This window comes from Phyllopteryx taeniolatus, chromosome 15 (genome assembly GCF_024500385.1).
Source record: "Phyllopteryx taeniolatus isolate TA_2022b chromosome 15, UOR_Ptae_1.2, whole genome shotgun sequence".
Lineage (NCBI taxonomy): Eukaryota > Metazoa > Chordata > Actinopteri > Syngnathiformes > Syngnathidae > Phyllopteryx > Phyllopteryx taeniolatus.
Window position 1 is genome coordinate 10955439 of NC_084516.1, and position 26772 is coordinate 10982210.

At 40.0% G+C, this 26772-nt stretch overlaps 1 protein-coding gene across 4 annotated transcripts in view; it reads right to left on the reverse strand.

Moving 5' to 3' along the window:
* The window catches only part of LOC133464946 (leucine-rich repeat transmembrane neuronal protein 4), a 110353-nt gene that overhangs the window by 78920 nt on the left and 4661 nt on the right, over positions 1-26772 (reverse strand). The window contains exons 2-3 of one of the 4 annotated variants that reach the window (XM_061747163.1): positions 21298-22859; positions 4651-5309 (exon numbers count right to left, since the gene is read on the reverse strand). In XM_061747163.1, the coding sequence (XP_061603147.1) occupies positions 5070-5309; positions 21298-22859 (1802 nt within the window). In that variant the 3' untranslated portion in view covers positions 4651-5069. Of the gene's footprint in view, positions 1-4650; positions 5310-14531; positions 16102-21234; positions 22860-26772 lie in introns of those variants that run through there. The other 3 variants (XM_061747165.1, XR_009784508.1, XM_061747162.1) reach the window with 3 other exon arrangements.

The following is a 26772-nucleotide window of genomic DNA, read 5'->3' on the forward strand; positions in this document are numbered from 1 at the left end:
AAGCCATTCTGCACTTTTGCCCTACAGATACAAAACAGTGGGGGTAATCAACATTATGACCCCCACAGTGAGTTTCTCATCAAATGATTTGGCAACAAGGGTGGACAACGTTCCAAACCAAAACAACTATTTTAATGTGACTGCTATCATGCCAAAGCCAAAAGGTAAGCAGAGATGCAGTTTTACCAGCAATAACCACTGATAATAATGTTATTGTAATGTTTGATGAAGTTGTCGACATGGGGGTGGGGGGTATTTTTGTTGGGCAATGTCATGGGCCAAATCACCACACTAATTAAGTGTTGGTGGCTTGGTGATGTGCCCTGCAACTGATTGGCGACCAGTTCAGGGTGTAGTCCGCCTTTCACCCGAAGTCAGCTGGGATAGGGTCCAGCACCCCGTGACCCTGAACAGGATAAGTGCTGTTGAGAATGGATGCATGGATGGATGGATGGCTTGGTGATGAAATGCTGTCTTTTCAAATTCTAACGCAATGGAATCTCGACGGGCGCTCACTTTATGTGTGTGTGACGGAGCAACATGGTTAAATGAGCTAGTGGTGTGGAAACTCTCTTCTGCCACTAAGCTAGCAGGGGTCACCAACATTTTACAATGTGTGGGTTAAAGCAGCCAAGGAGACAAACTTGATTCATATAAATGGTAATAACTTGTTCCTCATCTATGTTTTAGAAATCAGTGGTTAGTTATTATTGAGTCAACATTGACATTCATATTATTCATGTGTGTTTCATTGACAATTTGTTTAAAAGAGGGATGTCTGTCAATTGTTTGGATACAGTAACACCAATGGACTTTATGGACATATTATTCACATATCCCTTTGATAAAGGATCTCTAAATTGGGTGGTGAGCTACCTGTTGGAAACCTCTGACCTAAGGATTTCAACCTGGATACTTAGTTCTGGTTCTCTATTTACTCACATTCCAAACACACTTGCTAACACTTTGAATATGAAGCTCATGAAGGTGAGATGTGCCACCCTGGCTCAACAGATTCCATTTATTCATTGCCAAAGCAAAAACATTCATATTTAAGATGTAGACAATCAAACAGGACTCTAAATTGCCCGTAGGCATGACTGTGAGTGCAAATGGTTGTTTGTTCCTATGTGCCCTGCGATTGGCTGGCAACCAGTTCAGGGTGTACCCCGCCTCCTGCCCGATGACAGCTGGGATAGGCTCCAGCACGCCCGCGACCCTAGTGAGGAGAAGCGGCTCAGAAAATGGATGGATGGATGGACAATCAAACAGCAGGATAGAGTTTTTAAAAGCGAAGGGTGCAAAAGAGCACCCTTCCAATAATTTATTGAATCTATACAAATCACACACATATCAGGAAGTGGATACATTTCCAGCTGCCATGGAAACAGCATGTCCTGATCACATTAGCCTTTCTGTGTGACAGGTTCTTATTTCCCAACGACAGGTGACATGGAAAACAGCCTATTCTCATTCTCTACCAGTCAGCTCTTCCAGCCCAACAGCTCATCCATTTTCCATTTTTACTTGTCAACATCGGAAGACAAACCTCCATGTCGATCCGTTTTCTCTCACCAAAACACACAACAGTGATAAGTTGTTTATAGTGCTCATGCGTCTTTCTCTTGAGGTTTTGGTGTCCCAGAAAGCCAAATACAGTGGGAGATTAGTGATTTGATTTGTTTTCCCCCTGCATACTCTGTAGGGTGGAAATAATGCAAATGTGTGAATGAGGCTGAACGGCTGATTCCAAAGTTATGAGTTTAAAACTTTGATAAAGACTTGTTTTCTTTGCTGTCTGCCTTGTAGGGAACCGACATACAGTAAGTGGTATGGAAGATGGATGGATGGATTAATACTGCAGATGGATAGAGGGATACATTATTTTTCCTCTCTCTAGCTATCAAGCTATACATTTTTCAATCTATTTAAACTTTTCAGTGGCATAAAATCATCACTCTTTCAATTTTAGGTGTACAATCAGATTTTTTTAAGGATCGAAAGGCAATCATTATCCTTAATATTTTCTATAGCATAAAATGAGATACAAGTTGGAGTATGGTAAAAGTACCTACACATACATAGTCCTATGCAAAAAGTGTATAATAATTGAATATCTTTAAGAGACGTTTGGGCTGGAATGGCAGAACGAATACGGCAAGTGCTGTTAAAGTGTCTACTCGTGGGTATTAACCAAACTTCATACAAAAAGTAGGACATTCAAATCATTCAAACTATGCCTACAGGAAAGAAAAAAAAGGAAACTAAGAAAGATATAACACAATTCGACTGACAACACATGCCAAGACTTTTGTGGCATCAAAAGACAGATGATGATATTTGTGAAGAAAAGATACAAAGGTAGTGAATCACTGTGTTTGAGACGAGATGTGGGTGAGTAAGTGGGGTAGAACAAACAGATTTACAGTTCCAGATATGTCTGCAAACTGCACTATAGCAGTGACTACAGAAGCCACCAATAGTGCATAACCTGATATCTTCCCGATATTACACCTGGATATCGCTTGTATCCCTTTGCATGATAGTAAGAAGTAAGGAGTTTAAAACAACCCCCACTTGTCACTTGCAGGAATCTACGGTTTCCTGAAGGTGAACTATCGGAAATGCTCAAACAAATGGAGGTAAAGTAGATATATGCAGAGAATAGCTGATAATAGCAAGAAAAAAAACATGGCATCTGAAATAAATAATGTCTCATTTCAAACAAAATGTACTGCAAAATGCCACCAGAGCCTCACTTTTATGGTGACGGTGATCACATCTTGGGTTTGACATTTCACCACTAATACAAGGGGACAATGAATTGGCATGAATATTCAAATATTGGGAGCACATCAGCATAAACCAGTCCAGTGTAGCAACACAAATAACAGCTTTCAAAATGGTTCCCAAATGAATCAGTGCCTCTATTAAACATATTCAACAGATAACTGAACACTGAAGGGAGGATTTATTGCAAGGTGGTTGTATTGCAGAGCATTTGTTTTTATCTTGGCACACCTAATAAATTGGCAAGGGAGCACATAGGAGAGGAGGGTGGGTGGTGAGGGGGGAAGACATACGACGAGAGAGTTCTATGCACAGATAATAATGAACGTAAGATGACCTTGATATACTAAAAAACCTAATCAACCTCAGAGATTAAATCCACGAATGGAAGAAAAAAAATACTGCTACATAGATTACATTAATCACACTGGGTAATTAGCAGGTATATCCAAATGTAATGAAAAAAACTGATTGGACCATGGAGTTTTTATATACAGGATGGAGGTGCTGACTCTACTGATTTAGCCTTCATGCCATCAACTCAAATTAGCATATTTATAATAGGCTTGGTTGATATTTGTGTCTCTTCTTTTAGCTTTTGGGATGTTTTCAAAGCATTGCTTTTATCTTAGATTCAAACCAAAACTACAGTCTATGTTCATCATATACTGCACATTCATTTCACACCTGCAGAATCCAATACAAAAGCCATATGAAAATTTTGGCTTTACAAATGATAATAATTGTTGACCTTTCACTGAGTGGTATCAATGTTTCTTTGTATGGTATATAGTAGTTTCAGTTGACCAGTCCTGGGTGTACCCTGACTTGATTGCTCTCCTCTCGTTGAGTGGACAATAGTATAACTAACTGTCTGCCACTGCTCACCGGTAGGTTTTTGCAAAGTTTTTGCCTTTTTTTTAAAGATATTTTCATGTATTTCTATCGGATGGCTAATTTTACGGACCTTTTTGATCATCTGTGCAATATGCGTTTGATCACCTGCTTCGGCTTCAGGTGCTAAAGTGCAATGGTCGCGTCATCCTGTTGTGTATTTCCGTCATCGGTGGGCGGGGACTCCTGCACAGACCTCAGTGTGTTAAGAGAGGTGCACGGAGAAGCCTTGTTTCCACTCATTTCCATCTATGTGTTCTCTCATTTGTTCGTTCGCACCTCATACATGCCATCATAACACTACCACAGTGGTAAACATCCAAGGGCACATCCCGAGTCAACTGCACACCAAGTGGGAAGGAAGGTGGGAGTGGATCTTTAAAATAAAACATCTCCACCCACCAATATGTGACAAATAGCCATAAAATAAACCAAAATAGTTGCTACATTCGCTTTGTTTACACACTACTCAATATATTGGAAGAGTTTGTGTAAATGTACATGTACTTGAGATTAATAATACAGTGACTTGTTCTGTTGAATAAACGGGATTGTGGCACATGGTGACATAATTTTTAATGATTAGCAACCAAACGTTTCATCTGCTTTTTGCAGATGATGTGGTTCTGTTGGCTTCATCAGGCCGTGATCTCCCACTCTCACGGGAGCCGTTCGCAGTCGAGTGTGAAGCGGCTGGGATGAGAATCAGCACCTCCCCAAGTGGAGGAGTTCAAATATCTTGGGGTCTTGTTCACGAGTGAGGGAAGAATGGAACGGGAGATCGACAGGCGGATTGGTGCAGCGTCTGCAGTGATGCGGACTTTGTATCGATCTGTTGTAAAGAAGGAGCTAAGCCGAAAGGCGAAGCTCTCAATTTACCGGTCGATCTACGTTCCTACCCTCACCTATGGTCACGAGCTGTGGGTCGTGACCGAAAGAACAAGATCCCGGATACAAGCGGCCAAAATTTGTTTCCTCCACAGGGTGTCCGGGCTCTCCCTTAGAGATAAGGTGAGAAGCTCGGACATCCGGGAGGGGGTCAGAGTAGAGCCGCTGCTCCTCCGCATTGAGAGGAGCCAGATGAGGTGGCTCGGGCATCTGTTTAGATGCCTCCTAGGCGCCTCCCTGATGAGGTGTTCCGGGCACGTCCCATCGGGAGGAGACCCCGGGGACGACTCAGGATACACTGGAGAGACTACGTCTCTCGCCTTGCTCTGGGCTTCCCTGCTGAGGCTGCTGCCCCCACGACCCGACCTCGGATAAGCGGAAGACAATGGATGGATGAATGGACGTTTCATCTGTTCAATAATCTAGACAGAACACGAATGTGGATTGAACAAACATTTTTAATATCTAGCATTTCAGTCGTTGATATATGGTTGCATTCAATGTTCAGTGGTGTACCTGAGGCACCGTGGCCTGCAAGCTGCCCAGTGATCACCTGCATTGTGACACACGGCAAGTACATTTCTAAAGACAATGCGACTAAGGCAATCTCTGTTGCCTGCAGCTGGAATTTTGTCTGGTCCTCTGGTGGCAACATGGGCAATGGGAAAGACGAGCTCAGCTGCAGCAGCATGCACTTGCTTATCACCACAGAACATATTGTCATCATTTGGTAGAGCCTAGAAAGATGGCAAAACATACAGAGAAAGATGGAAAAGAAGAAAAATAACAGTTTATATGAGGGAGGATTTAAAATAGTAGAGGATGTGTGTCATTGATGGGAGAGTAACTAATTAAGAAAGGTTGCTGTTAAATAGGTTTGCAGTTGTTTTGCTTGTAGTACTCCCACTGACCTCTATGCCATATTCAAACCAAAACCAACTCCCAACAGCGTGCTCATTTATTGTTCCACGTTTCACATTCATTCATTGGAATGTGTGTTTTACTATCTGTGCAAGTTACAATGGTGCTGTAATTGCTCACTTAAAGTACAGACACATTGTGATGCCCAAGTGCAATTCAATGACACCCACATTGACTACCTCAATTATAAGTTGTAGCGTCCATTTAAAAAAAGAAAAGTTTTGATTCATGTTAATGAGTCTGTATTTTGTCAAGCTTAAAGGTCCCATATTTTGGCTATTTAGACCTCCATAGTGACTCTCTATAATGGACTTAGTATTAAAGTGTCAATTTCATTTAAAAAAACACCTTGGTTTTGTCATACAAGTATCCAGGAAAGGCCCCTCTGACAGCTACTTCTGTTTGACCCAGTTTTGTATCCACTTTGTCCATAAATGGCTAAGAAACTCCCCTTTCCTCTGATTGGTTGCCTCCATGTAGAATACCCACTTGTGAGAGCACACGTTTGTTATGTTGACAGCGCCGGCTCGGGAGCAGAGAGGTTGGCGGAGATCTTTGCTAGTGACGTAGATAAGCTTGAGAAATTCGAATGACCTGATTTCAGGCATCTCGGCAGAAAAACGTCAGGATCTCAGGAATGTGTGGACGATTTTAGTTCATATTTCATGCTTACTGAGGCACCATCGAGACAATATTACATCCCAAATACTATAAAACGTTGGTCAAGCAAAAAACGGGAACTTTAAAAGAAATGGAAATTTACTAGCATTGATAGCTGTATTAGTCATAGTCAAATGCAGTGTTGTGATAGAAAAAGTCCAGTTAATGGCAGCATAGTGGTAAACATGGCAAACACATCTGCCTCATAGTCTTCAAGTTTCAAGAGTTTAATCTCGGCTCTGATTTATTTTTGCAGCATTTGCATATCCTCCCTGTGCTTGTGTGTTTACTCCCACAATCCCAAAACATGATTGAAGACTCCAAAGTCTAAATGTCCCAGGTATGAATGTGAGTGTAAATGGATCTAGGCATCCATTCTCTGTACTGCTTATCCTTTTAGGGTCGCAGGTGTGCAGGAGCCTCTCCCAGCTGAACTGGTCACCAGCCAATCGCAAGTTGGCCTATACACTGTGTACACATGCAGAATTTACCGTGGGTTAAATAAATGGTTGAGTTGGCTGTTCTTGTTTTTTTACCCATGTTGTTTCTCCTGTCTGATTAGATAACCAATATTCATCTCAGGGTTTATGATGATTCTCCCAGCTGAGCCTAAATAAAGGAAAATTACTTGAAAGATGTTCCACATTATGAAACAAGTCACAATTTCTATGCATAATGTGGCAAAAAAGCTCACCATACTCGTGTGTGATTGCAAATGGTTTGTTCTGATAACGACAAAGGAAGGAAAGTTTTTGTCAGACAAATTCATCATTCGACAGTAGCTGTTAAAGAAAGCCACTAGTGAGCAGCAAGCAGGTACATTAAGCTGCTGGTGTCTCTGGAGTCCCAATAATATGTCAGTGAGCCCTCGTACATATCAACCAATGCTCAAAAAGAGAAACCTTTGCAGTTGGCGTGTAAATAGATGAATACTTATTTTAAACATCGTTCCACTGATCAATACCGTGCTACACCAAGTGATCCACATGAATTCTATGTTCTTTGTAGTTTTGTGAGTTCTTTGTACTTGGTGGATAGCCACAATGTCCCAACAAGGCTGCAATGTCAGCAATTTGGTGACAAAGGGATGTTTTAGCCTGGAATAATTGAGAGTGAGATAGAAGCCCCCTTGAGGCCGCCTGCAGGTGTCAAAATGACCCCTGAAAAGTACTATATACTGTATAACAAGGCACCATCCCACGAAGCCCCACTTTACTTTGGATATACAGTATAGGGAGGGTGTAACAGTGTAGCATGACCTTATTGGTAAAGTTGTTTTTTTGGGTTGAAATAAATAAAAATAGAGTTCTTTAAAACTGATGTGTATTTGTTAGACATGCATTGTGCATAATTTGGAAAAGTGCATTTTGAGAACACTGTTGCCATAATGGTAATTTTGTTCAATAACAGCCATATTATTATAGAAGCCAATATATAGTAATTGTTGCTGACAGGAAAAATCTCCTTCAATCACATTGAATAACAATTTTGAAAATGAACAATAACGTAAAATAATTTGGAAGAGAGTGCTCTGCCATTGACTGGCCCTCTGTCCAGAGTGTACCTCATGTCTCGGCCAAAGTCATCTGATTATTTACTCCGCAAAATGTTTGCCCAAATTCTTCATAGATTTTACTTGTTGTTAAATGCAACATTTAAAATTATATTATCCATAACTCATTAAGAATGGAAAAATGTAGTAGTCTAACAGTGTTTCCCTCCCTTTCACCCATCTGTTGCATAAGGTATTACAACGACCATCGTAAGAAGCAGACTAATGTAGTTACTTAATCAATGACCGAAACTTCCCCTTATTTACCATATCCAGGGAAATGCCACACAATCCATCTGGCATACGTGATCAAAATTGGATGAAAGGATTTGTGTTGGATCAGTGTTTTTAGTACTATAATTGAGAAAAAAAAGAGACATTTCCATTAAGATTGTAATGATACAGAATCGAAATTGAAAATTGCGATACTATAAGACATGAACCTGTGTCACTTTTGAAATGGCAAAACCACAACATGGTTCTTCCAACTCTGAGTTTGTACTTCTAATCCAGATACAACCATATGAGCTCAAAGTGCTACCAAACCTAATATAATTAATATTACATTTTAGGTTCATTAAAAAAACACACACACAAGCCTGGATTCAAGATAAATTTCTTCAGGAAGCCTCCGCCAGCTGCTTGTCATGTGACTACTTTTTCCATCCATCCATCCATTTTCTGAGCCGCTTCTCCTCACTAGGGTCGCGGGGGTGCTGGAGCCTATCCCAGCTGTCATCGGGCAGGAGGCGGGGTACACCCTGAACTGGTTGCCAGCCAATCGCAGGGCACATAGGAACAAACAACCATTCGTACTCACAGTCATGCCTACGGGCAATTTAGAGTCTCCAATTCATGCATGTTTTTGGGATGTGGGAGGAAACCGGAGTGCCCGGAGAAAACCCACGCAGGCACGGGGAGAACATGCAAACTCCACACAGGCGGGGACGGGGATTGAACCCCGCACCTCAGAACTGTGAGGCTGACGCTCTAACCAGTCGGCCACCGTGCCGCCGACTACTTTTTCCTGTGATGGAAAACTTGCTACGGCTACATAGTTTGGTCGACTATGTAAGGAGAACGAACTGAAGGAGAGAAAAGAACATGGCTAGTACGACGAATAACCATGAAATTGCAATTGCAAATGTTAATTTCCGGCCAGCTTGTAAATGCTGATGACGTCATTGGAAACGTGTTAAAACTCAAAACGGAGTTGGCGCTGACATAGCGGCACACCGCAGTGTGAGCTCTAGGAACTATTTTCTCGTATTTGAAAAGTACTAAAAACTGTTTATGACATTTCGACCTCGAAAAGTACTTGCACCAAACTATTGACAATACCAGTTCCACAAACCCAGGTTTTCACACATTTAACAACAGAGGTTATTTTTCAGTCAGATGGCATCCCAGTACCTTGTAACATATTGATAGCAGAAACGGTTATGCCAGCTGACCTTTTCACCGGAAATGCTTAATATGTTGCCGTGCATATTTATTATGACAAAAGCAGGGAAGCTGCATCTTTACAGTTAAACCTACAGTGGTCCATGAGGTGTTTACCCCGGCATGCATAAATCTCGATGTACTTGACCTGTTGCATTTATCAAGCAATAATTTAATGTTCATGTCACTCACGGCCCCTCCTATCAAGAATATATTTGCAATGTCTCTGTAACTGTCCTTCACTGAAATCCTTGGCCCTGTCTGGGGGAGAACTAGAAAATGAATATTTATTATTATTCTTGGTCTTGACTTTGATGAACTGAATAGAAAGGTTAGGCGGGAGGACCGAAGCAAAGTGGAGGAAGCTGGTTCCACCAATTTTGGCCTGATGGACGTTCGAACCTGCAGCAAGTCATTAATTCTGAGAGGGAAGCACAAGTATCCCTACCTTCTCACCTAGGACTGGTTTATGATAATCAAATACATTATTATATCCTGCAAAGACATTTAAAAGATAGTCAATAAATTAAAAGGACTATGGCCCTCAGGTCATGGAAGGCTAAGAGAACTCTTGCTTGTGTTCTTCCTCCAAACTATCAATTCCTCTTCACCCTTAACTTCGACATCATTCCAAGTCCACTTACCCATTACTTTTCTCTCTCCCCTCCCTTTATCTATCCCCTTCTCCTTTTATCGCGTTCAATTCATAATTTAATGCCCCTGAAGGTGAATTAATTCACAGTGGAAAAGTGAACCAGATTAACAGACACCAATTTAATAGTACTCAAGCGTACACATGTACTGTGCAGATTATTCTGCCTTCATTAACTGTAATGGTCATAGGTTCCAAACATCAAAATGCTAACCCGAAGCTTGTTACACTAATGTTGATTGACGCATTTCTTTTTGCGATAGAGCATGTTGACTAAATTGACTTGATGTTTCCTCTTTACCATAATTGCAAAATTTTTACAATTGTGCTGCAACAGTCCGGAATGTTAAATCCCCTGGGTCCCTGCAAATGTTCTGTAATTATTCCATTATTGCAAATTTAATAGGGGGGAAACGGATTTTGGATTGATTGTACATTCATAAGATTGTTTCCAGTTTTCATTTGAGAAATTGAAACGCTATGCGGTTGATAGCATATCACAGGCTCAAGTGGCTTTTGGTCATAAGTGCTGATTCTCTGTGATCGTTTTCAGGTTGTGAGAGACAGTCAATTAATACCGAAAGGGTCTCTAAGTCGCTCCACAGGGTTCAATGGTATAAGCAATCCCGTACATATCCATTGTCTTTTTTGGCAACATAAAATGAAAGAAAGCTTTCATTAATTTGCTAATCCAATCGATAAAAGGGGCAATTATATTGTACAGTGAAAGAAAGCCTCCAAATATATAGCATGTGATGTTTTGAACATTTCCACCCCTGAACATACATTGCTCAAGTCTAAGCAGTAATACACGCGCGCCAGCTAAACATCGTTGTATTAAATTTGAATTGATATTCGTGGAAAGGGTTATCACAACTTGTGATTTATTCATCGAACTATTATTTGCATATGTTCTCAACAGCTTGGACATGAGGCTGGAATACTAAAATCAAGTACCATAGTTGGAGAACATACTGCAATCCATCAATCACACGGGGCATACACACTCCTGCTGTACATCACAGCACCCCGGCCATTGTGATACACTCGGGCCACAGAATCCAATAGTGAAAGTTCACATAAACAGATAATTACCGTAACTAAAAAAATAATGCCTTTATATGCCTGACACTGCAAAGGACTTGAAAGAAATAGAAGATTAAATAGAACCTCAGAGAATAGACAAGTAGGGAATGAAGGGGATGGATGATGTTGCACATTCAGCCAGCCTGAACCAATGCCTACAATGTAAAAGGCACTTCAAATGTCATTATATTTACATCTTTATTTTTCACTTACCTAAAAACCTTTTTTATCAGAATTCTTCACGCACACATTATAAAAGCCTGTCATCAGATTTTAGCACCTCTAGTGATTTCATGTCTGATTTATCCCGCTGTTGCATTGTTTGTGAACAAAATATAAACCAGAGAGACGCAAAATCCTTTCGTGATTTCATTCATTTTCTGTACCGCTTATCCTCACTCGGGTCGCGGGCGTGCTTGATCCTATCCCAGCTATATATGGGCGAGAGGCAGGGTACACCCTGAACTGGTCGCCAGCCAATCGCAAGGCCCTTTCGTAATTTTTGACAGTTAAATGCTTGACATGTGATTATAATCTAAGGAGAACAAATGCCCTCCTCTTCGCACACACCACTTTGTGCTATATACTTTGTAATTAGGTCAACCATATACTGCAGTTTGGATAATTTTACTAAATTTGCTCAAAGTTGATTACATTCACCTTCCTCCACAGGTTAAAGTGAGTTTTGATATTTGGTTTCAGAATTCCCTTTCAGCGTGTCTTTTTTCAAATACTGTGTTTATGGCATTAAGTAATCCTGCATGCAATTAATAATTTGGAATTTAGTTTAAGATCTATTATTTCTCAGTCATCAATGAAAGCTTTGCAAAATGGTTCTCTGCCTCTCTAACTGTAAAAAAAGCAATATAATAACCAAGTTGTTTCAGGACTAGTGTGTATATTGTACCGTGGATAATCAATCTGTCTTGTTTCGCATTTAATCATTTCACCATTATCACTTTAGGTACTATATAATTTGCACCAACTCACATGTATTACACTATAAAATTACCATCAAACCCTGTTTGATTATAAAAGTGTTTGTCACTTATGTTGAGAGTCTAACTCAGGTTTCATTACTTTACATATTCTGCAGCATTGTAATTTCAATAATTAGCTTTATATCCGGATTCATAGGATTCAGAGGATGGACAGCCATCAATGGGCAATGGCCTGTGAACTGAGGCCTGCCAGTCTGGCTGTCAAGTCTGACTGGCTGCTTCATTTCTTGAGCTTTCTGTTGGCCTCTGTTGTCCGCCTGTCGACTGCTCCATTCCATTGAAATGGCTTCTCAATCCTACATGGGCCACAATCACTTGCCTACCCGTTACTCTTTAACCTTGTGTGCCCAGATGTCTATTTTGCCTGTTAAATTCACTGAGTAGCTGAACTACTATATGCTAAATCGTGTAAGTAGCACTAAACTCATCTTGATTATTTTACCTAATTTTAAAACAATCCGGAAATATTGTCAAGCAAAAATGTGCAAAAATGTATAAAAAATATATATATACATATATTTGGAGTGCTTCTTCAAAAAGGGGATGAGATCAAATAATGAAACCAAAGAAAAGCCTTAAACTTCCAAGCAAAAGAACGCTGCATGTAAAAGACTATCAGCAGTCCTACTTAAGGTGTGGGTTTATTGTTAGCGGTGATTTGCACAAACCAAACCTGCCTAATTTTCATAAAATATGACAATAGGCTCGCAAATAAGGCAAATATATAAGCCATCAAAATTGCTTTGGCATATGGAGCCCAAACACATGGCATTAGAAGACCAGCTAATGTAGTTTTAATTCATCCATCCATTTTCAGTATCACTTATCCTCTTAGGTGGGCTGCCTATCCCAGCTGACTTTGGGCAAGAGGTGGGGTATACTCTGGACTAGTTGCCAGACATCACAGGGGACATATTGACAAAGAACCACTCACATTCACTTTAGAGTCCACATTTCAATTTTGAGTCCTCAACTGGTTTTTGAAAGTAAAAAATATTACCTCAAGATGGGACCTGATTGATGAAGAGAAACAAGTGCAGGGCTCCCACTAATTATAAGTACATTCAGCGTAATGGTAAGTTGTATATCTAATCATTTGTTTTTATGTGTTTCTATGCCGGTCCAACAAAATACGTCTATAGATAAAACACGGCTGTGGCACAAAAAGGTTTTGGGACTGCAGTCTTGTAGAGTAGGGGTGAGTTGATCACTTGCTGCAAGCTGGTGTAGATGACTAAGCAAAATTATTGTTCTGCTAAATGATACTTAGCACCGTTACTGTTTTTCTTTTTGTAGGCTGCTACTTGTTGTTTTTGTTCTATCGCCAATATCTTGCTAGGGCTCTCTGCTGGTGCATCAATCATACAGTAAACAAAGGACTTTGATTTGAATCCTCAGCAACTGGTGCATTTGTGTGCATTTGTTCGTGATGTTTGACAAGAAGGAGAACGGACTGAAGATGGAGTCTGCTATGTTAGCTTCTCGTGCTACCAGCTATCTAGCTAGCCGCTGACTGGTTCTCTGCCACATGCGAGTTACTTGCGATCAAGAGGTTTAGTGTTTTATGTTTAACGGTTGATTTCACTAATGTTGGATGAGAAGATTTGCTAACAGTCTCTCTTCTCGTTCATTCCAATTGCAGTTTTCAACACCATTCTCATTCTACCATAACTCTATGGATCTTGCGTTGTGCACTGGGGCACAAGTAATGCTGGGACAGAGATGACAAATTAAGATTGCACGATTGGGTCATAGCCCAAACCCTGACTGACTTCATCAAGTCATACGGGTCTTTATTCTTGTGTAGATTTTTTCTGAAACCTTCACTAGATTAATTAAAGATATTAAACAGGACCTAATAACATATCATTTAAAATGCATGTTTACTTGTCCTTTGTCATGTGCGTGTCAGGATATAAAAATGTAAATTCAGTTCACGTTGAGCATTCTCTGAAATTGAAAAGTGTTATAGGTTTATACACAATGTGCCTTTGTTGTGTCAAAGCAGCTATAATAAAGTTGACTCACAGGGCAGGAAACAGGATGCTATCCTTGTTTAAGTCATACCTAATATATATTATTTACGTTGAGTTTACAATTCCTGCTTTTTACAGCAGATTAGGTATTGCTATGTTCTTAGTGAGGTTGGGCACAAATTCTGTTATTTCTACGAAATGCCAACTAAAGGCTGACACAGGAGTAGATTTTGACTACCACTTCCTCCCACTCTCAGAGATTGATCCCACTCTCTCCCAAATCCGAGTGAGTGTTTATGGATTTAATAAATAAATAAATAAATAATATCACACTTTCCCACTCCCACAGAGGTTTATCCCATTCCCTCCTAATCCCGAACCAAAATTTTACTGAATTTACTTCAGTCCGCGTTGTCATTGCGTTCAATTATCTAAAACCTTTCTGCTTTTAGTTTGAATAAAACCTGGATGAAGTTCTGTCTCAGTCTCATTCCAACTTCCACATTGTCAAGGTCCGTTGTTTTGGTGGGAAGACAAAAAGGTGGAGCCAAGTGCAGGGAAGCAGGGAGACAACACCAGAATTTTCACAAAACACAATAAGGCAAACAAGGCATGTGGAAGAAAACACTAAATTAACCAAGTCCAAAATACAAAGTTTATAGTAACAAAGACACACGAGGGATACATTCAACACAACCAGAAACATAACCTGACATATGAAACATAACCTACAGCGACAGACGACAATGGTCTGACAAGGACTGAAAGAAACTAGGGAACTAAATTCATGCAAACTGACATGGAAACACCTGGGCAAGACGGGAGTGGCTGGTGGGTGGACAGGTGGAGACAAAAAACAAATGAGCATAAAAGACATGGCGTGAGAGGAAAACTTGACAAAATGTGACAAACTACATCTAATCAAAACAAAGTCAACAAAAACACAGATCGTGATACACATTAAATAAACTACCAGTCATGGGTTTGGACACACTTTGTTTCTATTGAATTAGTGACCAAACCTGTGACTGGTAGTGTACTATATATAAAGAAAGACATAATACACTGTAATGCCAATTGAGGAGAAAGTAACTGGCTGGCTGCTTGTATTAACACCTGGTGATTTTAAATGGTATATTTGTGTGTGCGTCCGTGCGCGCGTGTGTGTGATACCAAACTATCTTGGCTTCATCTCTGCTGCAGTTACTATAGCCTACCTAAATTGTGTATGGCAGAAGACGGTCCCTATTTTTATTTTTCACTTCCATCTATACACTGTAAGATTGTTCAATGATTCCATCTCTACAAACCTTTTGGACTTATAATTCTGTGTGTCAGCTTTACTTGGCCTGATGCTCAGATCACATGGCCTCCATCAGTTTTTCTAAACAAAATTAGGCCATTTACTATATATGGTTACATGACATGGCAGGAATTTCCTTGAACTTCTTCCACTGTATTCATCTAGAGGTTGTGTAATGTCCTGTTAATAGATTTTCAAATTTGTGATTGTTTCTTAGATTTAGATTTTCCATGCATCCTAGTTTGGGAGTTCTCAACCATTGTCAACATTAAAAATACAACTGTGGCTTGTTTAAGCCAAGCTGTCCAATGTATCAGTCTAACAAGACGTGAAGAGCAGCAAGAGAAACGATTTGTAGTCTGTGAAACAGGCAAGAGACATATGTGAAACAAGCGAGCACAACTAGTAACAGGCATGAGTGAATTAAATGCATCAAGTTGCAACAACAGTGGGAAAAAAATATATCGTTTTTCATTGTGGAAGGAAAAGAAAAGACAACATGCTTTTCCTCGGCATTGTAATTGCCGTATTGGATCTAACATTCTCATTAAGCATGGATCAAAGTCTGAGGTGCAGGAAGCAGTGGCATGTGAAACCGACAGGATTAGTGTATGAGAGAGATGTTCTCTCAAACATAGAGAATGTTTTAAGTTCCCCACTTGGCTAATTGTCGACTGACGAGTTCTACTTTAAAGGGGACATATTTTGCCAAACCAACTTTTTCTAGTATTTGGGATGTAATATTGTCTCTATGGTGCCTGAGTAAACATGTGAAATATGAATTAAAATCGTCCACGCTTTTCTGATTTCCAAACAGTTTTTCCGCCGAGAGGGATGAAATCAGGTCATTTGAACTTCTCGAGCTTACCTACGTCACTCGCGATGATCTCCGCCTTCCCTTTCCGCTCCCAAGTGGGTCTTCTACACGCCGGCAACTAATCAGAGGAAAGGGGGCGGTCTTAGGCAAATATGGACAAAAGGGGATACAAAACTGGGTCAGAACAGAAGTTTGGACACCTTTATGACAAAACCAAGGTGTTTTTTTTTTCATGAAATTGACACCTTTATACTATGTCCACTTTTATACTCTATGGAGGTCTAAATAGCCAAAATACGGGACCTTTAAGAAGGGCAGAATCTCCAAAAAATTAAAACAACCTCTCTTGCCCTTGGCTAGCGCTTTATTTATGTTGATTTTTTTTTTTCTAAGCAATTACCAATCTGACACTATGACTCTTGAATGGAGAAAGAGAGTGACTCAAAAACTGTATGGTACCACTGTATGGTATTGATTTCACTAAACACATGCTTGCACTCTGAGAAAATTGATAAAATTGAGAAATTGAGAAAATTCGCACTCACATTCACACCTACGGGCAATTTAGAGTTGTCAATTAACCTAGCATGCATGTTTTTGGGATGTGGGAGGAAACCGGAGTGCCCAGAGAAAACCCACGCAGGCACTGGGAGAACATGCAAACTCCACACAGGCGGAGCCGGGGATTGAACCCCGGTCCTCAGAACTGTGAGGCAGACGCTCTAATCAGTCGTTCACTGTGCCGCCATATTATATTGCATTCACACAAAATGCAAGTGATGTGTAAAGTAGAATATAACAAGTGCTAACAAATATTTCTCATCATTGCAAAGAGCCAACAGTTGTGTTTCAATTGTGTATTGGACTTCAGCTCTGCATTCAACACCATCATGCCGAACCTCCTCCAAGCTTGTCCAGCTCAACATCTCGCCTGCCATCTGCCAGTGAATTTACAGCTTCCTGACGGGCAGGACACAGCAGGTGAGGCCCTGTGTCAACCGTAGAGACCTTCAAGTTCCTGCGAATTATAGTTCTCAGGACCGGAAGTGGGAGTCCAAAATCAACTCTATCCTCAAAAAGGCACAGCAAAGGATTTACTTCCTGGGGCTTCTGAGGAAGCACGGCCTGCCACAGGAGCTGTTGAGGCAGTTCTACACAGCAGAATCACTCCTGTGTTCATCCGTTGCACTCTGGTTTGGTGCTGCCACAAAAAAGGACAATCAGGACTGCCGAAAAAAATCGTCAGTACCCCCCTACCCCCCCTTGAGGATTTGCATGCTCTCAGAACTAAGACAAGAGCATGCCAAATCCTCTTGGAGCCTCCAAATCCTGGTCACCACCTCTTCCAGCTCGTACGGTAGGCACTATCGATGAATGCAAACTAAAACCAGCAGATATTCCAACAGCTTATTCCCTCTTGCCATTAACTTATTAAACAGTTAACTTACAATTCCATTGTAACATGCTGCCAATTTTGTCTTGAGATTGTTGTCATATCTCTGGCCGGACACTTCTTCATTATTTGTGCACTCACCAATCATGTGCTTGAGAACTATCTGCACCATTTGCACAATTGTCACTGTACCAGATTATCTCTCTGTTTGTCATTTCAAACTGCTCGAAACTGCTAGAGGACTCTGCATCATTTGCAAAATTGTCATTGTATCAGCATTACCACATTACCCGTAACCTCTCATTGCTCAGTGACTCTCTGCAGTGTGTTTTTGTTTTTATGTCTCAAAAGTATTTTTTTGTCAAAATGGCTGTTTTTTGTCCGTACTAGAGCGGGTCATACTACTGGAGACAAATTTATTGTGTGTTTTTTACATACTTGGCAAATAAAGATGATTCTGATTCTCTATAGTCAAATTATTGCCAAAAAAACATCATTAGGTTATATTGATGAATAGATGTCTTCGGACACTCAAATGAATTCACACATCACTCACAGGAATAACTAAAGGGATCACACAGTTAGTCTCCGTTATGTGACATGTGAGGTGGTCACCTTCCACAAACAAACCAAACTATATGATGAATGTCATCTTGTTTTATAGATGTGGTTGATGGACTTAAACATGTATTCATTGTTCTAGTGAGGGAGAAGGAGCTGCATGCACCTCTGGCTGTGCACTAATAGCAGCGAGTGATTACATGACGTACCTCAGAACCAACAGTGGTTATCATGTCACTCCCCTTTATTCTAAAAATTACAAAATCATCATTAGTGGTGGATGACATACTGCTGATCCTCTCTCAACCATTGTTGCTTGACTTTGTCAAGAGTGCATGTATTAGTCACTTGCAATACAAGCGATAGCTCAACATTACAGTGTACTCACGGTGTGACTTTGTGAAACATATTAACTGTCCGGCAGCCCCTTTCACATTTCACTTTCTTTTTAGTACGATACTGAGCCAAGCTGAGCTGTAAAAATCCTTGGGAAGCAAGTAAGAAACTTTAGGAAATCTCCCCCCACCCAACTCCCAGGCCCAACACACCCACTACTTGCCACTCCCTCAGAGATTTGATTTAAGACTAACTGTCTCAGGAGTTTTGTGTAGTGGAGTGGAGAGGAGTAAAGGTGAAGGCAGGTGGACCTAAATACAGGGAAGAATATTTAGTTAACAGGAAAAAAAAACAGGATGCATCCAGTGAATCCCCTCTACTCGTGGGGAATAGGGCATAGAAGATTGATAGCCCAGCCGCAAAGAGTGAAAATCAATGAGTAACGGATGCCCACTCACAAAGGTTTGTAATTTCCTATAGATTCCACAAGATGTCGGCAGAGCACTTTTTTTCTATTAGACAAGGCTGTGGCCTAACTAAATGAAGCTCTTCTTATCACGTCAACATATTTCCTTGGCCACAAGATAGCACCGAAGCGATATATTTATATTAGACATGGCTTTGTCCTGAGCACAAAAAGCAGCAAGTAGATGGGTTTTTCAGCAAATAACGGAGGATTGGTTTCCCCCAAATATCTGCAAAGAGGCGACTTTTTGCGAATGCCGAAGCACAAATAACCTGGGATTCACTGTGAAAATTTTTAAAAACCAAATTAGGCTCCTGTGAGAGGGTTAGAAAACATTGAAAAAGTACTTAGGGAAGTAGCTACATTACTGTATAAGGTGTATAAGGTATTAGATGTACTGTTGTATTTTTCAAAATTAAATATTTTGACTTCACCTTTTGAAGACTGACATCATAGCTATTTGTATCACAGTTATTAAGAAAATGTAAGCTACAGTATTGAGAGGACATAGTGAGAGGTTTTGGGCAAACATTTGTTCTAAAAGTTATGCTTCAGGGCAGCAGAATGAAATTAGTAAAAAGAAGAATTGAAAAAGATGGGAAAGCCACAGTAGTTTGTAGGAGTTAGTCAGAGTTACACAAGACTACATTAATGGAGCTGTGTATGTAATCCACAGGAGCTGGTCAAGGTACACAATGATGGAATAAAAGAACATTCTTACAATGGAAAGATGGAAGTGATAAATAGAGGCTTCTCTCTTCATCTGACATACCCAAATTCATGCAAAAAGGAATTGAAGGTTGACAGAAGATTATCATGTAAAGAAAGTTCAGGTGAGTCACGTGCCAAATCTAAATGAAAGAGTAGACCAAAGACAGCAGAAATAAGCCATTCCCACTCAGGAGAGATGAATAGATCTAAACCACTCCAGCCACAAGCCAGTGCAGAGACATAGGGGCTGTGACATGGGTGAGCATGCGCCGCCGAGTGATTTATGTCTGTACTGGGGCAACTAAATGTAGAAACAAGATCAGAGCACATTCTCAGATGAACTCTGGACTTTGCTGACTGCTGACCAGTTAATTAATTTTATCCATTCCGTGACTCCGTTCACAAACCGAAACGTTTGTGAACCAAGGTAATGTTTCCCATTGAAATAAATGGAAATACAATTAATCCTTTCCAGCCCAAGAACAACGATACATTTCATAGTTTCACGTAAAGATGACAACAGTGTGAAAACGATACAAGTTCACATAGTGCAACCAAAATTCCTAAAACACTGTAATGCTGCTCCAAAAGCACTTAAATGCACACCAAATACTTGCACTTCTGACCCAAAAGCCCTTCTGTAATACTATGTTGTGTGGCTGGGAATCTCACCAACTCATGATTTGATTACCATTCAAAGGACGTTAACAACTTAATCCTGATCCATCTAAAAATGAATTTTTTCTCCCACCCCCTAATTTGGAGAAGTATGCGCTATGAGAGCTCTGTATCTCTGCTGATCACGGTAAATGCACACTTTGCTTGAGAACTGATATCTAGCTATACACCATTACTAGTAGCTGAGTCTGTGCAGGATACAATTAAATTTCAAGATTATCAATGTATTTTAGAAAAACATGCTGCTCAGTGTCAGAAAGCTTGGTCTCAGCTACAGGTCATGAGGATAAAGAACCAGAACTCAAAATATTTAAAAAATGGCTTAGGATAAAAACCTGGACTATTCCAAAATGGCCTTCAATGAGGCCTGATCTAAATCCTATTGAACATCCGTGGAAAGAGCTGAAACAGGCACCCTACAAACCTGAGACAGTTGGAGCAGTTTGGTCATATCAGAATACATGTACCTAATTTCAGTATATTTGTATTTATTATTACTTTTGTCCATATCTTTCTTTAATGGGATGATACCAAAAATTTGTGACAGTTTCTTAAACAACAAAACCACTATGTTAGTTAATTGACTGCATGTGTGTGCCGATATCAGAAAAACAAGACATACAACTATAAAAAGGGGAAAGCAAGCTGCCATTTTTACAAAACAATATTGAGTTACAGTTGTCATGATGAAATTATAACCTCCAGTAAAACTTGAATAATGCAAGAGATGCCATCGGCATTTAAACACAGTATCCCGGTTTATACTTCACACCATTCCATTTTTCCAACACGTAATACTACACCCAAAAACAAAATAAAACAAAACAACAAACAAACAGCAGAAGAAAAGCACATATATATGTATATGAAAAAGTTAATTGACATAGAAGACATTAACTTGAAATAAGTATATTAAGTTTTGTTTAAAGGTATTCAAGCAAACAACTTGAGATAAGGTTTCACAAGTTGTGTAAAAAAGTTATCCTGTTTCAATCACGTGACTATACAGTGCGCCCTTAATTCCAAAATAATTAATGGAACTAGAGTATTACCCTTGCCTGTGGCTCAGTTTTGGAAGTAAATGCTAATACAGAGTAAATAATTACCTCTGGTTGTTTCGCTGTGGACAGAGTTTTGTTTAGGAGGAGTGGCGGTGGTGTGGGTCATACCTCGCATTCTCGGGAGCCTGAAATGGTGTAAGTGCAGGTTCCGGTCCCATTGACAAGCACATCCATGGCCTCTGAATTGTTGGGTTTATAGTCCACATAGTACTCCTGCAGGGGAGAACTCAAGGTGCGTTCTGTTTCCTTTGATTTCTTGCGCCGTTTGCGAGCCGTCGATGTATTCTCCTGCAGTTGCTTGACACTGCTAGGATAGCGTTTCCACGACACGTAGATCACCAATAGGATCATCGCAACAGATAGAAAAAGGGCAACACTTCCTGCAACAATCTTATGGAAGGACACAGGCTCCAAGTCTTGATCTGGGGGAAGTGCCACTGGCTGGGTAACAGCTGATGAAGTTGGGCCCCTGATAGAGCCTTCTGCTCTCTTTCCAGAATGAGTGGGTGAAGCCAAAATTGCTGGATGTTGTTCAGGCTGGTCAGAGACATTGGATGGATTGGGAGGAATGCTTATGGTTAGCATTGTCACTTGGTTCGATTGACAAACACCAAAAGCTTCAACAGCATCCATCACTTTCTCACCTTGGGCTTTCTTTGGAGAGGCACATATCATAGTTGTTTCCTTTGCTCCCCTAAATTTTCTCAGCCAAGAAACAAGAGGACAAATGGCTGGGCCACAGTCCCAAACATTTCCAGCCAAGCTAATCGTGGTGACAGAAACCCAGGCGTCAACCGCCTCTTGGGACACATTGGTCAACTTGTTGGAGTCCAGATTTAGGGTTTGCAGGTTGGGTAAGTACTGGTAAATGGCAGCATCTAGTTCTGATAGATCATTCCCAGACAAATCAAGTTTTTGGATGGAAGCCCAAATCCAGGTTAGGCCTTGGCTCATGGAGCGAATGCGATTCCACTGTAGGTAAAGTGCCCGCAAATTGTAGAGTCGGGGGAAATGTGAAAAATTTATCTTTGAGAATTGGTTATGTTCCAGGTGTAACTCTGTGAGCTTGACTAAGCCTGAAAGTGCATTCCGAGTGATACTTCGCAAGCGGTTGTAACCCAGATCAAGAAATTCAAGATTTCTGCAATCTTGGAAGAGACGCAATGGAAGGATCTTTAGTGAATTTGAGCGTATGTGAAGACTAAGAAGCTTCCGTAGTCCTTGAAACTGCCCTGGTTGCAACGCTTCCAGTTTGTTGTATGACAGATCAAGGTTACGCAAATTGGGCACAGGATGGAATGTGGTGTTGTGAAGTGATGTGATCTTGTTGGAGCTCAAGATCAGTTCTTTTAGCCTGCGAACTCCCTGGAACGCCATCCCATCTACAGATGTGATGTAATTGTGGTCTAAATAAAGCCAGATCAGGTGGTTCAGGCCAACAAACTGGCCGGCTCGAAGGTTCATGAGGCTGTTGTACCTTAACGACAGACCTTCACAACCTCCTGAGAGGTTCTTGGGGACATCACGAAATGCACTTGACTCACAGTACACAATTTTTCCATCACAGCGACAGCTTTTTGGGCATGGACGCTCTGTTTGAGCTGGGCTTGCTACTAGCCACACCTGCATCAGCAGTTGGAGTACTATCCAACGACGTTGCAGAGCAGAGCCTGGATGACAGGAAACAAAAAACGAGAAAAGAAAGTGTGAAACAGATCAGCTACAGTCTACAACACTGAAAAAATAACAGTAAGATGTTGGGTTTTTTTCAACAACTATATCCATGTCTACGTTTCACTGGTGTTCTAAAGAAGTGGGCATTTAGTTTTACATGATGAAATTAGTCATATATATGTATATGTAAGCATATACTCTTAACCATGAATGCAAAATCACATTAGGCATTAAATGTATTCACATTTATCTATAATGAAATATAAATGCAGTTCAACCTGCTGTCAGCTGCAAATTGATTGATTAAATGCCTGTATTAGGATAGCTTGATGTATTCAATATAACTACAAATGCTGGGAATTGTTGCAATGACTGAGTATTTTGTGATTTTATAGTTCCACCTTTTCTAAGATGAAGACTGTCAGTCCAAATGATGTGCAGCTAACCACTTCTACTATTTACTGCTTACTAATTTTGGAAGCCAAACTTAAATCATAAAAAAATGTATGATTTAAAACATTATCAAAGAATCATGTGTTCCTTATTAATTCATATTTACCAGCTATGCCGCCTCTGTTTTACTATTGATTATGCTAAGTTATTCCTCTATTTTGCTTCGATGTACCACTGATAGAGTGACATTACATCACATCATTTTAGTTCATCCATTGGTTTCAGATTTTGCTTCAATATATGCTGTTTTGGGTAATTTTACCATTGTTTGTTCATTTGTTTCCAAACACCGTGCAGGGAAATCACTGGAAGGGTATTCTGGACTCATCATTTAGCATCAGTATGAATTTCATTCCAAAGACAAAGACATTCCCGGGTTAAACCAAGTAACCACTTATCTAGTATGGTGGTTGACAATCAAAGGTTTCTCGTTCTTTTTGTAATGAAAACAGTGGTTACAAATGAAATGTGTTGTGCAATTGTCTCCCTAAATATTTACATTTTTACACTGCACAGCTCTTCATCACATGCCCCGTTCCCAGATACAGTATTGTGGTCATTTTCATGGCCTACCTTCTTGATTCATGGAGCTGAAATTTCTGAAGGTTATTACAGATGTTTGACCTCTACGCCATACAATTTCAAGGTAATGCTCATGATTGTACAACTATTTTCACAGATATTATTACAAAGCTTCTCAAATGAGCAATATGCTCACAAATGTTTGTTTCAATGCACACAACCACATTCTCACAGAAAAGACCTCTCTGGTAGAGCTACCATCATCTCAACATCATTGCTGTGATTCACATTATTTGCTGCAATAAATCATTTTGCCTTTGCCACCTCTTGGCCTGTGTCAACAAACTGCACATATCTGTATGGCATTCACTGCTTGATAGAAATCCTTTCCTCAGTTAATCCACTCAGTTTTGATTACTTTATCACATTTTCTGTAGTGCCACTCTCTCAAACTTAATCCCACAATTTCCCCTTGCCTGTAGACCCCAGTGGGGCATCACATGGTGTGACATTGTTTGGTTCTCATATATAGACAAAATGAAATGGTCAAACCTCATTACCATTATTTTAGTTTTGTAGGAAACTGAGAATACTATGCTCTATTGTCTGGCTGTTAAGTGAAACAGAATTTATGAGCCTTTTCACAAAAAGCTTTTTTTTGTTTTGTTAATACATTGTCATTGTAACCTGTTTTAAGAAATGATCTGCTGTCTGTTTTATACATGCAGATTTAAGGATTCGCAACATGCTCCTAATATCTTAACAGCAGAAATATTGTTTTACATGAAGGGAAATGTCATTTTGGTGTGCTTCCATACATTGAAAGAACGACAGTTTTAGCATTTAACTCAATTTATAAGGTATAGAGATTCGCTTTAATTCATGAATTTAGATTATGAATCCCAGTTTAAATATTAAGTTATATTAACCCCAAAGGAGTCCTTGCGGGAAAAAGTGTGTGTGTGCGTTCGGGCGTGGGTGTGGTGAGGTGTAATTGGGAGGCCCGACACTTGTTTTAAAATAGCTAAATAAAAGTGCAGTAAAGTGGTCAGTGACGTAGTGTCATATCATTTCTTGTTCAAAGCGGAAACAGTCATTTCCATTAAAATTGTTCCTCTTTACAGAGTCACTAATTATCTGTCATTAAAATATATTGATTTCCCCTTGAGACGGTGGAGTGGGGATATGGTGTGTGCTCCTCATAGCAACACAAATTATAGCCTTTCACACCATTATCAAAGGGTGATATAAATGGGAGGATAGGAGTTATACATACATTTAACTGGTCTACAAAATGGGTGATAAATTGGCAGGCACCATGTTGGACATGTTAATTCACTTTAAGGAATGGGTCATGTTTAATATATAGATCGGGTTCAGTAGCCGCTCAATTTGCATGGAGCTGCATTATTTTTGGATACTTGTATTGATACTTGGTACTTGTAGTTGTAGTAGGCAGTGTTCATGGATTCAGTTACACTTTAATCTCTGCAGGATTTGTCAGAGATAATTCTCTGATATAGAATCGCTAAGAGGCATGATCGAACATATGCTTTCTAACATAGCCATTTAGTTTCTTGCCAAGCATCTGTGTATCCCAAATGTGTATTGGATGTGATTGTGTGTGTGTGTGTGTGTTTCAAATTGCAATACAGAGAGAAACATTATTTTCAGAAGAATCTTTCATCAAGCCTCGCAGATGGAGGGAACACATGAAATATGCAGATGATTTGTACTCACTGTACATCATTGATTATTTTTCTTGTAATGGTTTCTAAAATACGACAGAATAATATTGAGATCCCATGTGTATTGTTTTAAAGTAATTGTAATACACAAGTTTGACTGCAGAGGAAACATGCGTTAAACTTTTCAATTTTGACTTTTATCCCATGATCTGCAGATAATCCTGTTGCTTCTATTCCACATGTGCATAACAGGTTTGTTTTTTAGATGTGAATGCCTTATCATTCATTCTAAGGCTGGCTCACAAGACACCTCCCACCATCCCTTACTGAAACCTGATGTGGTTAACGAACGCTCCCTGTGCTAATGCCTCCTCTAATGGCATTCACCAAGGTGCAAAAGTCACCCTTTGAGGTGTCTCTATTACCTATTTTCTAATGTACCACTCTTCATTGCTTTTTTCATCTCCTGTACCTATTTTAAGCACCTTTGTTTGATCTTAAAACCAAACAAAATTATGCAACTTGTCCTTAACCCCTGCTGCAAATTGATACTTTTACAAATGTAGTCAATCATTTCTAGTTGTTTTCCATTTTTATATTTTATGTTTTGGTTTCAACTCCAGCATAAATGGCCATTTATCTTTCTGAACCTGAAGCATTCAATGTGATAATAAATAGATCTGTGCCTCTCATTTATCTTTGTCATTCTCAGTTATCTTTCTAAAACAAGGATGAGGATGGATGAACCAATTGTGAAATTACAGAGCGACACCTGTCCACAGCATGACAGCTATTTCTGCCTCACAGCCTTAACACATGGAGACAATGAGTGGACTTTATTGCGGACCTTTAACTAAAGCAAATTTGGCTAATCAACTTTGCGTATGGGCTCACTAACTGGTGCACTGTGGGGCTACAGGAGCTATTTGCTGTCATTGACAAAACTACCAGTACTGTAGCTTCACATACACAACACATTGAAGATGGACTACAGACAACACATAGAGAGAACCCCTGCACCAGCCTGAGCCATTCTAATAGTCTCCAATTATCTTTGGGATGATGGCAAGGCCTGCCGAGTTCGAACCATTTCAACTGTTGATATAAAACAATGAACTGCCATGCCCTTGAGTTGGTAACACTTTTCTATGACGAGAAAAACGGCAAGAATATTGTTTGGAATACAGTGCACACACACATACAAGAGGGAAAGTGTGTTTCTCTTTTCAATCTTGTCTGATTCCTA